The following is a 15,743-nucleotide window of genomic DNA, read 5'->3' as shown; positions in this document are numbered from 1 at the left end:
GGGAAGCCAAACCCCTTTGCACGCAAATCTTTGCCATTTTTAAGCCTTTATTGAGATTGGTGAACGGTCTGTTCTTTGCAACTTTTCTCTAGGTTTACTAATGTAACACTGTTTTGGAAAATGCGAGGAATTTAGAGTTAAACTAGACAGGACATGTATATCTCCCTGAATTAAAAAAAATATTAAATACATCCTTGGGAGCTGCCAATAGGGAACAGAAGAAAGCAGGGGGAGGGACTGCTTAGACCTATTCCCTTCTGCTGTTTTTCTACTCAAAACTGTCCTTTCCAAGCATTTTTTTCCCTTAGGGAGAAAACATAGGATTCTGCAGATGCAAAATCAGCTGAAAGAAGATTTTTTAAAAGTGGGGGAAACGATTGGAGTGAGAAGAATTAGGTATCTACTTTTCTCCTGTGTTTCCGCTTCCAGTTGTAGCCTCTGAAGCGGATGCTCATTACAAAAAAATATAAATCAAGGGAAACAGGCACAACGGCATGTGCCACATCAAGCTCAGTCCTTAAGATTCAATCAGCAAAATGCAGTGCAGGAGATACCATCCTTCTCTGCAAGACTCCACACACCTCTGCACTAAACATAGCTCTCGTTTTAAAAGAAATTGGAGAATTTTCCAGTTGGCAAACAACCATCCACATACTTCCACAGGGAGCAGAAAATCAGGAGCTTCCAGTATCTCAGAGCCACTTTTTTTAAAAAAAGACCCGATTATCTTTACAAGTCAGATTTCACAGGCTTCATGGAGCTGGCTGCATAGGAATTCACTTGGAAAGGATACAGCTGAACAGTTTAAATGGTTCCGTATGCCCCTCAATAGAAAATAGCATCTTTCGGGCTCCAGAAACCATCCCATGCATGTTCTCTGCGAAAGATCCACTCAGACCCTGGAATGAATGAAGAATACAATGATATGCTGAGGAAACAGAACTGGAAGATAAAGACAATAGCACCAAGTGTTTTGCCCCAAAGACCACCAACAGCCTATTATAACAACTACCACAGTTGCAAATGCCCACTTCTCGGCCATTTTAATTAGTTACTTCCTGAAATGGTCCTGAAAGAGTCTATTTGGGGAGCTTTAGAATGCTGCCATCTTTTTGTTGTTGTTGTTGGAAAAAAATCAAATGGTCATTGTTATTATTTTCGTTCTAGAGAAAAATAAAAGAAACCAATAAACGAGCAAGAGAACAAAAATGGACTGATAAAGGCTCATTTCAGGATTGAATATTAAAGTGGCAGAGTTTGACAGGCCTATGTTTTAAAATAAAGGGGCAAAGAGGAAAATTAAGGGGAGAATTGCTCTGGGTACTCTCAATAGCCCTTTGCCCAGTCATTGAATGGCACTATAATTTCATTTTAACTCAAAAATATCACCATAGATCAGGTCTCAGAAAAAAATGGGAGGACAATATGGAAACTACTGCAATGCAACAGGCTGGCAGAAATGTCTGGATTACCTGTAAAATTGCACGTATGAATTATGTTCATTCTATATGAAATAGCTACTATAGTAGCAATGTTCAACATTTACACCCCTAGCTGTATACAAGGTTCTGATGAACTTTATACTTCCCCTGAAGTGCAAGATTTGGTCCTGGGTGTGGAAATTTAAACATTATGAGAACCGCAATGTCATTTTCAAAAATAGTATGTTTTGAGCCCTAAAAATGCAAAAGCTTAGAAGTGCAAAGGCCTGTTGAAATCCCTGAAACGAAAATTCAGAGCTGAGCAGAATTTTCAGGAAGAGGTTTAAAGGCCAAAACCCAATCCTTGCCTTTCTCCAAAGAAAGCAGAAACAAATGAAGAAGTGTACATACATTTGCCTAACGTGCATAGTTTGCAAATAGTTTACATATCAGAAAGCAGTTTTTCTTGTATTAGTGTAGAAGCTTGAATTCTACCCCCTGCCACACACTCCAAGTGCAGTACAGTCTTGGAAGATGATTGGAGTGCATTGACTGCAAGGATGATCCATTCATTTATTCATTCATTCATTGAATTTATATACCGCCCTATACCCGGAGGTCTCAGTATGTGAACCACTACACTTGTGCGGTTCACAAAAAATGATCCACTTGCCTTAGAAGTTACGGTTCTTCCCAGCACCTTCAGAAATGTTAAACTTCTGCTAACGAAACTTGGCAGCCACACTTGCCGGTTACCTGTTTACAGAACTCTCTTCCAACATTGGGTCACTGGGTTTTTTGGACTGGTTGTTCATCTGCGAGATCACCAGTAGGTCTTGCAAGCTGTGCTGCTGAACCATTGTCCTTTGCGTGACGAGTTGTGGGTTGTAGTATTTTGTTGGCTTCTTGTACGAAGCGCTCCTGCAGCTCAGGATTTCTCTTGGGAGCGAGGCACTTTCTGTGTAGCACAAAAACCAAGATTTATGTGCTGCGATTGAATACGCAGAGCAGTATCGCCAGACCATGTTTTTTTTGTGTTTTTTTTAACTGGATCTGACAGCAGGCAAGAAAATAAGATGGAACGTGTAAGTGCTGGAACGCCACACTGAAGCACAATGGGGCTCCTAACCTGGGTGTTTCCTCGGTCAACATTGGGCATATTCTCCAGCAAGTACAGGCAAAACCACATAACCTACCTGGTATCTGCCTATCTACTTTTGTTTCACAGTCATCTGCAGTACCAGGGTTGATCAAAGCTGGCACCTGTTTTGTGGGTCCCAGGTGAGAGATCACCTGCACTCACCCCCACCCATCTCATCTTCACTACAAAGAAAAAGAGCGTATACCGGTATATCTGCACAGACAGCAGACCTAATACAATATGAGTCTCCATAACAGCAAAGATTCAGAGTCAGACTTGATCTTATAGCATCAATCGCCAGTTGCAGGTGGAGAGAGAAATTATACAGATATTGCACTGTCAATGTCATGGGGTCATTGCAGTGCTACTGAACTTCTATTTCTGGGAGAAGATAGATGTAAGAATGATGTAGGAAGGCGTCCATTTTCTGTACTGCCCTGTATCTGTCACAAGCAGCGTCCAGGCTGAATTTCTGAAAATGGTTTAAAATGTCTGGGCAACTCAGGTTGGAAATATGGCAACCCTAAATTATAGAACATACACAAGATACATAATGAATTATGTAAATTGTGTTGTCATTATGTTATTCCACCCCATTCATTTCCATGGAAAGAGATCAATACAAAATGAGAAGAAAAATATAAGCAATTATGTATCATTCATGGACCGAAAGTAACAACAGTGAATTGCCCAACAGGTTTATCCAATGCTATTTTCCTAGAAAAAGAGGTGCTGGAATTCACCACAAACTCCTCCCTTGTTCTCTTATAATGGCAATGGTGTCCACCTGGAATTGGAGTTCCAGTAAGTTCGGGCTGAAAAAAGCCATGGATTTGCTGGACTGATTCCGTTCCAGACATGGGACGAATAATGCAAACACTGTCAATTTCTGTTTCCATTTCTGTTTCCATTGGAATTCCCTCACATCCCTAGCTCCTGTGGTCAAGACCTGATTGCTCAACGCACTAGCTGTGTATAAACCACAGTTTAGCATTACAAAGAATGAGCTGCGGTGAGACTTGGGTTTGTACAGTCCTCCCCATCTGCCATAACCTACGCAGATCTTGTACCAGCTCTTCTCTGACATTTGGCCAGGGGGATAACACCACGGACACTGAGGTCCAGCTCCGAGGGCCTTCTGGCGGAGCCTTCTCTATGAGAAGTGAGGTTACAGGGAACCAGGCAGAGGGCCTTCTGAGTAGTGGCGTCCGCCCTGTGGAACGCCCTCCCATCAGGTGTCAAGGCAATAAGCAACTATCTTACTTTTAAAAGACATCTGAAGGCAGCCATGTTTAGGGAAGTTTTTAATGTTTGATGCTGTATTGTGTTTTTAATATTCGGTTGGGAGCTGCCCAGAGTGGCTAGGGAAACCCAGCCAGATGGGCGGGGTATAAATAATAAATTATAATAATATTATTATTACTGAACCACTCTACACACCTGGAAGATGTGGATTGGAAGTAGTGAATAAGCAGCGCCTATCTCCCCCCCCCCCCCGCCCATGCAAAACTTATTAGATACACCCCAAACGCAAGAAATCAAAATCCTGAACATTTTAAAACAACCAGGCACTTCTGTACAGCATCTCACATTCTGTTGGATCAATATATCTATGCATGTTCTGCTCTGCCCTTGCATTATGATAACAGACAGGGCTGGCTTGAGACATACTGCTGCTGTAGGCAAATTACCCCAATGCCACCAGCTCCCCAATTGCGACGCTCCCACTATTGTGCCCACTCTGCTGCCAGCCCTGCTCCTGCCACTGCACCCTTGCCTGTGGCTGCACCTGTGCTTGCTGCTATGAACACAGTGGCAGTGGTAAGGGCACAGAGGCAGCAGTCAAGGCAATGGTGCCATGACGATGGTGCGGGGACTGGCAGCAGTGGTGGTGGAGAGGGGGTGTAGGGTCGGGGGGGGGGGCAAATCTGCTGCCTGAGGGCAAATGGTTTCGCCTGGAGCTCCATGGATGGGCTGCCCCTTATGACAGAGATACAATGCGCAAAGTGATAGAAGGATGCCAAGAAAACGGCTCTCACGTGCTCGGCTGACCAAGTGATGAGAGTGCTGCTGCAAGGGAAGCCTGAGTTTTCTTTCCTTTGGTGATAAATCCAGCTTGCTGAAGAATTCAGAGGCCAAGAGGGTTCTTTTTTCATTGTCGTTCCCATAGAAAGTTCTCATCCTCGGGGTGACTGAGTTTGGGGAGGCTGTGTTTTCTCTGACACGAAACCGGAAGGAAGGTTCTCCAAACGGACGGAAGTTCTTAATAGGTGGACTTCTGCAGCAAGCCATTTTGGTCGCTGACGAACTCTTCGCACGAGGAACGGCCATTGCTGGAAAATATTTGGAAGCACATGGGCTCTCCTTACCGCACAACGCTTTTGCAAACTCATCTGCTGGCTGGAGCTGGCAAGGGAAAGAAGGAAGGGCTATTACAGAGTCCCTGCTGCACATGCCTGACAGACCTAAGCTGCTTTGGGATTCATCTGAACGGAAAGTGACATAGAAACACAACCAAAGAATCAGATCAACCTCGCTGATAACGCAGCTGTTAGAGACCCAGAAAATAGTACAGTTGCCACACACTGGCTTAGACTTTTTGCACTTAGGAGTGAGTAACCTAAGTTTCATGTTGGTGGCTACCAGACTGATAAAAATACCTGGCAGAAGCAAAAATGGAACCAATGCCTGGAACCAATGTAGTTTCTCAACCCTCCCTCCCTCTGAATACAAGAGCCTGGGGCCATCCAAAGAAGCTGAATGTTAGATCAGGAAAGACCCCCCCCCAAGGAGTACTTGACACAGCACAAACTTAAACTGTGGAATTCACTCCTAGTCGGCCCAGATGGCTCAGTTGGTTAGAGTGTGATGCTGATAACACCAAGGTTGCAGGTTCAATTCCCATATGGAACAGCTGCAAATTCCTACCTTGCAGGGGGTTGAACTAGATGATCCTCAGGGTCCTTTCCAACTATTCCAACAATTCTATGATTCTATGATAAGATAACTTGGGAGGATTTGACATATTCCTGGAGGGCAAGGCTATCAGCAGCTACTAGGCATGATGCCTATGTGCTACAGCAGGTACCCCCAAACTCGGCCCTCCAGATGTTTTGGGACTACAACTCCCATCATCCCTAGCTAACAGGACCAGTGGTCAGGGATGATGGGTCCCAAAACATCTGGAGGGCCGAGTTTGGGGGTGCCTGTTCTACAGCCGCTGTTGGACACAGGCATTGGGAATTGTGATAAATTGTCAGGATGCCGTCAGCTGCTCCTGGCTAGCTGCCCAGGAATGTATAAAGACAAGGAAAAGATTCTTATCACCCTTTTTTATTTCAATTTTTACAGAGAGAGGCTACAGAATCCAGCCTCTTGTATAATGGGGTTGTCCAGAGTGAATCTCCACCCCTCGTCTCTCTCACTTCCTCATTTGTCACCTCTATGGGTGCTGCTATGTGTCCTCTGTCTTTGAGCTCTTTGCTCTCCTATTTTTAAGGCTCGCAGGGTTCTGGGAGATGGGGGGCCTGGAATGCTTTCTCATGACAACGTGTCAGCATGGTGTTGTTCTGGCTCTCCCATGATTTCCCAGCTTTCCCCCTCATCTGCCTCTGAGCTGCGACCTCCCGCAAACCCCTGTTGTAAATCTATACTGTCTTCCTCTTCCTCCTCCCTGGAAGGGTCAGGATGAGGAGGCGGTCTCCACCATTCCTCCTCTGCCCATTCTTTGACAGAAATGAGGAGAGTGCTGCTGCCAGGGTGGATAAAAATATATATCAATGATTAAAAAATAAATAAATTGGATTTTTAAAATTTAAATTGGATTTTTAAAATAAAACACTTTTGGAGGAAAAAATCTTACTAAAGATAGTTTTCTATTTAAGATATATTATAGTCCAAAGCAGGCATCCCCAAACTTCAGCCCTCCAGATGTTTTGGACTACAATTCCCATCATCCCTGACCACTGGTCCTGTTAGCTAGGGATCATGGGAGTTGTAGGCCAAAACATCTGGAGGGACGTAGTTTGGGGATGCCTGGTCCAAAGGGTATCCATCAGGAAATAAGCATCAGATTAAGTTTTTTTCATGTGTGCTAAAACTCAGACCACATCAGTTAACAAACATGGATACATATGCTGTAATGTTATTGTTTGAGTTAAATAAATTGTTTAAATTGTTGTTAAGGAAATGATTATTTTTCTCCTTCCAATAAAGTACAGCAGAAAAGTTGTCCAAATATAAACAGTTAGCTTATTAAACCTCACAATAATTTCATAATTATCGGTCTATGTATTTCTAACAGTATAACCAAATCAGTAAAAACTACTCTGAAAATTTATTATTCTAAAAATGAAACCTTCATCTGGTTGTAAATACTGTATTAAGTTTATACCAGGAAGAATTAGTCTTTCTGTAAAAATAATAATGATTTAAATCAAGTCTTACTGATTAGTGATTTAAATTGTGATTTAAATCAATTTGATTTAAATCAAATCCACCCTGGCTGCAGCACTCAGGTTTTCCTTGCAGGTTTCACAAAGGCACCTGGTTGGCCAATGTAAGAATAGGATATTGGACTAGATTAGCTTTTGGGCTGGATCCAGCTGGACTCCTTCTTATGTTCTTAACATGAAATCTATGGACCCCTATCATATTTGATCAAGAGTCCCCCCCAAAACCGATTGCCCCTCTTTTAGAGATGTTTTTCTTTCTCTTTACATTATTAATAATATAAAAATACACCAAATAATTCATTAACTGCTTACACACCCACTTAACAGTAAACAACCCAAAACATATAGCATCTAAAAATGCATCATTTCGAAATGCAACAAATAAAAGCCAATTTGTTCAGATATATTATATTAAAATTGCCCAGTAATAATCTGAGAAAGCCCACTGGAACGGAAAACAAATCAGGGCAAAAGGCCTGTTCTGTGTTTTGTTGTGTGGTGAAGCACGAGATCCAATTCAGCAGTAATTTTACAACAGAAACACAACTTTATGACTTACTCCAGATATAAAGCTCACATCTGTTGCAGAATGGTGGCTGTTAATGGTATTCCTCAGTTCTGGATTGGAATTATACTGCTCCTGGATGCGGGGTGCAGTCTGTCTTGTAAGGTCAGGCACAGAACTGTAAGGTCTCACGGGTAGGTTTTCAGAGGTCTTTGGGCTGCTGTCTGTCTCATGGTTCTGATGCTGAGAGGTGCCCGAAGAATCACAAGTCACTTCTTTCTTGGGTTCTTTCTCATCTGCAAGATGTTCAAGCAGGAGGGTACTCCCAGGCCCAGACTCTGAACAATCCTCAGGCTGAATAAGAGGAAAAATAAAGACCAAGCAAGGTCAAATTCAGGCATGAAATGAAATGTGTGTGCGCGCGAGTATGCCTACAAGCCCACAAATGCTAAATTAGTTCAGAATTTATTAGTTGCTAGGATTAAATATCATCAGTTTAGACACTCAAGTACATACTTCTTTTTTTAAAATCACATGATGGTTTGGGAAGCAATGAGTACAGAGAAAGAAACAGAGAAGCAGAGAGATTTAAAGGTGAAAGCAAACCATTGGCTTTGGGAAAGTCATAGAATCATAGAATTCTAGAGGATCATCTAGTCCAAGGCAAGAATTTGCAGCTGTTCCATACAGGGATCAAACCTGCAACCCCGGCATTATCAGCATCATGCTCTAACCAAATGAGCCAACATCCCCTCTTATTCTAAATGAGGGATAGAGGACAAATTCTAAACAGTTTGCATTAAAATGTGGACCTACTAGTACCAAAATGTTATGTGAACTGAAACACAGCCTTTCTTCCAAGTGCAAACTTATCTGAATTTTGGAATGCAGTTCTCCAACCAAACAATATTTACAAAAATTCATTATATTTGGGGGAAGTGTGCAAAAAATGAATTTATTTATGAAAATAACAGAAAAATGCATCCTATTAGGGGAAATTGCTTACCAAAATGTGCACATTAATTAAAACTGCATATAGGCATGTGTTTATTCAGAGTTCACACTAATGAACGAATTTTCATTTGAGGTTTTGTTTTAAATCAAATTCATGCAGAAATGTAGAAAACTGAATATAACTTAGAAAATGAGGAATTGATCCATTTGTCCCTAGCCTGAACTACCTCACAAAGCTGAGAGAATTAAATGATATATCTCCATGCACACCATCCTGTGAATTTTATAAACATCATCTGGAACCCCTTGTAGGAAAAGGGGAATGGCGATACGGTAAGTAAATAAAACAAATTGGAAGCACAGCAATAAGCTACACTCAAGACACAATATGACAATAGTGGAAGAGGGATAGAAAGTCAAATTTAGCAGGGAATTTCCAATTGGCCAGACAGAAAAGATGCAATGGAACGGGAGGCCTGCAAGGAAGAAGCTGCAAGGGTCTAGGCAGGAGACTAGAGCTCTGGGAAGGATCTTTAGCAGCAGGTAGAGAGAGGAAAGGGTAGATTCTGCAGATGTTGAAAAAGTAACAATGAGAGAGCTACCCCAGACCACCAACATGGCAAGCAAGTTGGTTATCATCTGGGCCATTTGAACTATATAAGGGCAAATCTTAAATTCCATGGAGTTCCATCTGGCTTAAGATGAATTTTCTGCAGGATACTGATTAATCCAAGTTAGTCTGGATATGGCATTTGGTGGCGGGGAGTGATTAAAATTAGTTTACAGAAGCAGAGAATTGAGAGGGCTTTTCAATTTACTTTTCTACTTTTCCAGAGATAGTAGTGTCTCTCTCTGTGTGTGTGTGTTTGTGTGTGTGTGTGTGTGTGTGTGTAATAATTCATTAGCTAAAACGTTTCTGTGTTAGTCCTACCTGGGCAGAGACTGGCACCACATTTGATCTGGTCACCATCTTTTGCCTGGGAAGCTTTATCTTTTCTCCACCAGACTCTCCCTGCAGCTCGGCCTTTTTCTCTCTTGGCAGCGCTGCTTTCTGTTCTTTCTTGAGACGCAGCTCTTGGAGCTGCTGCCTGTTGATGACATTGCACAGAGGAGTTTGTAACAGACTCAAGATGGGGAGGAGGCTGCCTACCGGGCGCTGCTTACCGTCAAGATTGCTACACTGGGTTTGCAAACCCTTGTAGCCTCCCCCAAAAAATATCCCCCCGAAAGTGCATGGGATCAATGCCAGGCAGAGTGGCCTTGCCTCTTAAGCCAAGCCCAAATGGTTGCCTATTGTATGAGGGCAGCATAGCAAGACATGGGGCATGTGTTTCCCCAAATTGGCAAATGAGAGTGTACGTGGCCAGACAATATGGGCCAATTCAGCAGTCCCAGCCATCAGCAGGGGAAGGTAGGTAAAAAGGGAAATGTCCAAGGTCTAACTAGGGCCAGAATGTGATACAATAATAAAGAAGAGCAGGGCAGGGCCAGCTAAAGTGATGACCGCCAAGTGTTGCTGGACTGCAACTGCCATGATCCGTAACCATTTGCAGTGCTGGCTGGGGCAGATAGGAGTTGGACTGATAATGCTACAACACTTCCAGGCGTATTGCAAAAGATAAAAAATGGTAGGTGCATGCAGTCATGTCACCCTGTGGCTGTGTACTGATCTTTGTGACATGTCTACACCAGAACTCTGATCTTTGAAAATATTTGTGCATCCAAACACCCGTTAGAATTTTATTTTTTTATAAGAAGCATAAGGGTGAGTGGTAAGATTGCACTGTATTTTGGTTTCTGAATGAATGTTTTGCTTGTCCAAGGTTCTGACCATCATGATTTGTACAGTATTTATTTTAGTCTTAGATAGTAATCACTGGCCACTAAAGACAACAGAACATTGAAACACATCTGGCCATTATGCATTATGGAGCACTTATTTTTAATTGGCGGTGGCCTGTAAGTGAGATAAAGAAGGGCTTTCCTTCTATCTGTATAAATTAACTGTATACTATGCATTTTATCGTAAGGAATACCAAAAATGTATGTCTATGGCTGGGCTATATGTCAATATATTGCCCAAAACCAGTCTGAAATCTGTATCATGATATCAGTTTCATAATTTTTGACCTGGCAATATATTGCAAATTGTGATGAGTGTGTGTGCTATGCAAAAACCACAATGTGGGAAAAACCATGAAGCCAGTCAGTGCCTTGACATAGCTCCACCCTTATTTCAGGTATTGTGACATATTGCTATATCACGATGTTTGTATGGTGATATATCGTGATGTTGAAAACCAGATATTGCCCGGCCCTACTGTTCCATCTCTACATATTTCCATCCTTATTTCAGACATCGTGATATAGCAATACATCACAGTGTTTAGCTTGTGATATATTGCAATGTTGAAAACCAGGTATCACTTAGCCCTAATGCCTATACAGTCTATAACTGAATAATTGACCTTAACTCTATCCTTTTTCAATTGCCTTTTTTTTAAGGGCAGTGAAACTCCTTTCCTTTGGGAGCTGAAGTCAAGCAACACGTTGGGGGTGCCAAGTTGGCTACCCTGAAGCAAAGTATGCTTCCTTTCACAACCAGGGCCACACAATCTGGTGGTGGGGACTTCTAGGACATGGAATGTCAGCGTCTGAAGGGTATAGTTTAAATCATATCTTTTTTATTATATTTCCATGCTTCTTTTCACTTGCATGAGTGAGAAAGCGGCTTACATGCAGTAAATAATAGCACAGTCGAACATCACAACTGCAACATAAATATAATAAAATAATCATCAGTAAAACATGCACCTTCTATAAAACACCATTAACAGAACAACTTTTAAAAACCAAATTAGCAAGAGGGTTCTGGAGTTAATTGGTCAGGACCAAGCGATGTTTGGGCATATGTAGTTTGGCATCTTCTAACACACATTTCCAAATTTATGACTCTCAGAGAAGCACTGAAAATAGAGGGCTTCGGGGCGACTCAATGAAGTTAACTGGCACTAAGTAAAGCACCGAAAGCTCACTTTCACACAGCACGCAATTCACTCCTGGAATTCATTACTCCAAGATATGGCTTATTATACTATTGATTGCTTGCATGGGTTGTGCCTGCTCCCCAGCTCAGCTTGATATGAGTGCTCTTCCTTCCCTCTCCAGAGTTGTGGGGAGGAAAAAGAGGGTTTCTAGGGTTTTAAGGAGCAGAAGACTGGGGAGCACTTACCCTGCCAAGTGAATTTGTGGATGCCTGATCCACCACAATATCAGTACTACTGGGATCACTTGGTGTGGCAGTGCAGTTAAACCAATAATTCGTGTTTTGCTAGATAGGCATATGATAGAAATAAAAACAGTTCCTCAGAGGGAGCCTTTGATATGATAGAGCCAAGGCCTGTTGAAGGCTTTGCCTTCCCTTCTCCTACCTGGCTGGGGAAGATTGTCTTGGTGCTATCTTATAGGTATTATCTATTATCTAATATTTAGTCCATTAGAGAAGTGGTGGACATTATTGGCATTGTAGAACCTCTGATGAGACAATGACACTTGATCAATGTGAGTACAGATGTCTGTTGGGTAATTTGCAACAAGACCATCTGAGTGTGTGTGGATGCCACTTCATCAGGAAGTTACATAAACGTAAAAACACAGACACATAAGCCTTTGCCAGGAAAAAACACACACACACATGAAGAAAATGTGTGTGGGGGGGAGACTAGAACTACTAAATTCAGGGCTGGATGACAATTTAGCAGGTTGTGTTGTGAGACTAGAACATCTGCTGTACTCTCCAAATACTTGTTCAACCGATACATTTAGTAAAAAAGAAGAAAAGATGGCAGCAAAGTTTTCCAGTGCCCTGGCTTAAAAAGTAAACAGAAAGAAGGCTACCTTGAAATGAAGAAATGGAAAGATTTAACGGTTACATAGCTCTATACTAATGGCCCATGGATAAGACAATAAACTGATCCTAGCCATCCCCCCCCCCCGAAAAAACCCCCAGCAACCTCAAGTCCTCCTACATCTCCCTTTTATTTAAGACAAAACAGAGAAAAATGTTATTTCTTACCTGGCAAACTCTTCACGTGCTCTGGAAGCTACTGTTTCCTGGTAGATTGAATTATTGTGTTGGAAAAACTTGTCGTATTTGTCTGAATCTGAACTGGGGTAAATTCGGCGATAGCCTCCTATATTTTTTTCCTCATACGTCTCCGCTTGCTGGAGCCAAGCAGCCTGGGAGTTCTTGTATTCCTCAGCCCTGATAAAATCACCCAAGAAAAACGGTTAACAGAGAAAACGTCCGCAGTGGGAGACCTCTCCATTTAGTGTTCATGTTGCCATTTCAGCCTTTAAATTATATCTGTTTAACTCAACCCACTAGGACAAAGCTTGTTTATACAGCTTTTAAACAAAGTTTAAAAACTGTATCATATCCCCCCCCCCTTTTATGATAATTAACTAGGTGCAAAGAGCTCTGACGGAAACCGGGGTGTGTGCAGTTTTGGCAGGCCCCCTTCTGTCTGCCCTCCCAGCCCAATACACTAGTATGTATAATAATGGTTTTGTGTGGTTTTCTAGGCAATGTTGCATTCTCCAGACCGGGAAGGAGGAAGGCCCATCCTTGCAGTCTTTCTGCTATGTAAGAACTCAGTTTTATCGCTCCTTATTTTCGTCACAGGAAAAGATAAGGAGGGTAGAAAAGAAACAGGACGCTGCCCAAAACCCTGGCGGGATCTTGCAATCCAGCTCTATTTTTGTTCAGTCCAAGACCTACCCATATCTAAGCACACTAATGACATTTAGAAAACTGTAAGAGTGGGAGCCACCGCTGGGCTCACTTACACTTTCTGTGTATGTAATCCAACTTTGCATGCTTACTCTTTCTTGAACTACTTAGCTTTAACGGTGGCTGAAAGAAGAGGTAAACTTAAAGAACAAATAAAGTCCTGTTCTTTCAAAATTTACGTTGGGGTATGAGGATTCACAAGTTACACTTTTCTGCACCAACTAGTTCTGTTCTGTGCTGGGCACATAACTCAATGCTTACAGAAATAGCGAGTTTCCTCTTGCTTTACACCCTATCTTTGCTGAGAAGGCTGTGAAGCTCTTCTAATGTTTCTTAGAAAATTTGCATAGCAGAAACAATAAGGATGATCTAGCCCTGAAGTTATGCCCCAAGTATAACTGAGCCCTACAGCACAAATATTCACACTGTTATCTAATGCACCATGGACTGTTGCTTGATGTTCCAGCACTAAACACTTTCTGCTGTACTGTAATGTGCTATTTCTTTTAAGAGAAGCAAAACCTCAATATTTTACAACCGCATCTCAAGCCTACCCCCCCCCCCATTTCCCCAGCATATTCTATCCAATTTATCAGGATGGCAGGAATGATGTGGCACAATTGCACAAATTTAGCTTTTTTTTAGGAGTGAAAAAAATAATACTACAAAACTTGCGTCTTGCTTTCCTGTGATGAGACGGCATATACAGTATGCACAAAACCTGGCCATATCACACCCAAAGCCTGTGAGCCGTATACTCTCCCCAATAGACAGATGGATTCATTTTTACGTGTTCCCCTTTGAGAAATGTTCTTAGTTGTTTCGAGTGAGGTGTCGTGTGCTTGCTTATAGGTTAGCTACGTTGTTATACAGTCTTTTTGCTAAGGCAAAAACTAGATGCTAAAATACAGGTGCATCTAAAAACAACAGCCAACAAGCAGAGTTCAAGAGAAATGTGCAATGCTGTGACATCACCAGGATATGGGTAAGTTGTACCAGACATTATGGAGTGGTGGGCGAAACTAGGCACACGGCTCCATTTTCAGCTGCAACAATGCATATATTTTAGTTGCAGCCCAGGTTGCCAGATAATGTGTTGGCTTCATCAACACTTTGCTAATTTCACTCTGTAAATTTCTATTTTAATACATCTGAGTAATCCTGATTTAAAGAGGACTACTAAATGGACTGAAAGTTATATTAAATATAGGCTTATTTGATTGTTTTTTGTATGGCCCGTGTAAGAGCCAAAAGATTTAAAATCCATTGCATTTAAACGTGTTTTGCTGATGATTTACAAATTCTTATCTGTGTAATCCCAAGAAGCAGAAGAACTGAAAAGGTCCCACCTGGATTCCCGATAGGGGCCCTGCTTAAGGAGCCTCTGTTTTCCTCGCCGTTTCTCTTCCTCCAATGCTTTCCGTTTATCGCATGCACCCAAATTGATAAGAACCAGAGTATCGTACAGGAGCTGATCTTTTACTTCTTTGTCCAGCCACGAATCAGTACTGAAGCTTGGAGAGTGATTCACCTGGACAGGAATTAAACCTATATCTGAATTTGCTACAATTTGAAATATATAACACAAAAATTACTGGGAGAAAAATAGCATTGGGAGATCAAAGACCTATTAACTGGAGAAGTACTGCAAGCTGAAACCAACATTTAAAACTTTCAGTGTTGAAGACGCGCATTTGAGTTATCTAATTATCAATCACATGCAATTAGCTACCTTGAGAGAGACCCTTGGTGACTGCTCCTTCAATTATGGCACTCCTAGAGATTTATCAGAATTCTACTTTAAGCATCTCTACAACTTTGAATTTATTTGCTTACCACATTTACACACACACACACACACACACCAACTTCCCTCCTAGTTGCTTAGGAAAGGCTGCAGAATCTTCTAATTTGGTTTCTGGCTTTTAAAGGTTGGGAACAAGTAGATTTTGAAGGGCAAAGCTAGGGAGGAGTGAGACAGTTCAATACAGAAGACTGGGGCCTAGAACTGTATTTGTATAAAATACTCATCAGGGGCATACCCTCCAACACGCCAAGGTGAAAAACCGGGACGCAGAGACAGACTATTACAAAATTAGGCTTATACAGAAAATAAATTGTACAACAAGTTGTCATTTCTAAATCCTGGACGGCTTAGCATGCCATGTAAATTTAATCACACTGGAAACCATAAATGCTGGTTATGGATTTCTTCTTAATTTACTGAAAGGAGATGTGGTTGTTTCCAAAGGTAACCGAAACAAACTACATTTACACCGTACTGAACAACTGCTGCTTAATGATAATAAATCAGAAGAGTCCTCTCAGGAATAAGAAATTTGCAATCATGGTTAGAAGAGCAGGAGGCGTTTTGCAACTCCTTTTTGTTTAAATATTGGAGCCTGTATGTACAGACATAATTGGAACATACTGTATAACCGTACAGATGATTTTATGGTTACATTTGAATTTGTAT

At 41.7% G+C, this 15,743-nt stretch overlaps 1 protein-coding gene across 2 annotated transcripts in view; it reads right to left on the bottom strand.

The window, feature by feature from the left end:
- Nucleotides 1–301: 301 nt before the first annotated feature.
- Nucleotides 302–15,743, bottom strand: part of TTLL6 (tubulin tyrosine ligase like 6) — a 36,831-nt gene continuing 21,389 nt past the window's right edge. Inside the window, exons 10-16 of one of the 2 annotated variants that reach the window (XM_060281430.1) lie at nt 14,617–14,798; nt 12,551–12,739; nt 9,407–9,563; nt 7,576–7,875; nt 4,602–4,968; nt 2,178–2,379; nt 302–899 (exon numbers count right to left, since the gene is read on the bottom strand). In XM_060281430.1, coding sequence (XP_060137413.1) covers nt 893–899; nt 2,178–2,379; nt 4,602–4,968; nt 7,576–7,875; nt 9,407–9,563; nt 12,551–12,739; nt 14,617–14,798 — 1,404 coding nt within the window. In that variant the 3' untranslated portion in view covers nt 302–892. The remainder of the gene's footprint in view (nt 900–2,177; nt 2,380–4,601; nt 4,969–7,575; nt 7,876–9,406; nt 9,564–12,550; nt 12,740–14,616; nt 14,799–15,743) is intronic. The other variant, XM_060281429.1, reaches the window with a different exon arrangement.

This window comes from Zootoca vivipara, chromosome 13 (genome assembly GCF_963506605.1).
Source record: "Zootoca vivipara chromosome 13, rZooViv1.1, whole genome shotgun sequence".
In the NCBI taxonomy this organism is placed as follows: domain Eukaryota; kingdom Metazoa; phylum Chordata; class Lepidosauria; order Squamata; family Lacertidae; genus Zootoca; species Zootoca vivipara.
This window is presented reverse-complemented; position numbering and strand designations above follow the sequence as displayed.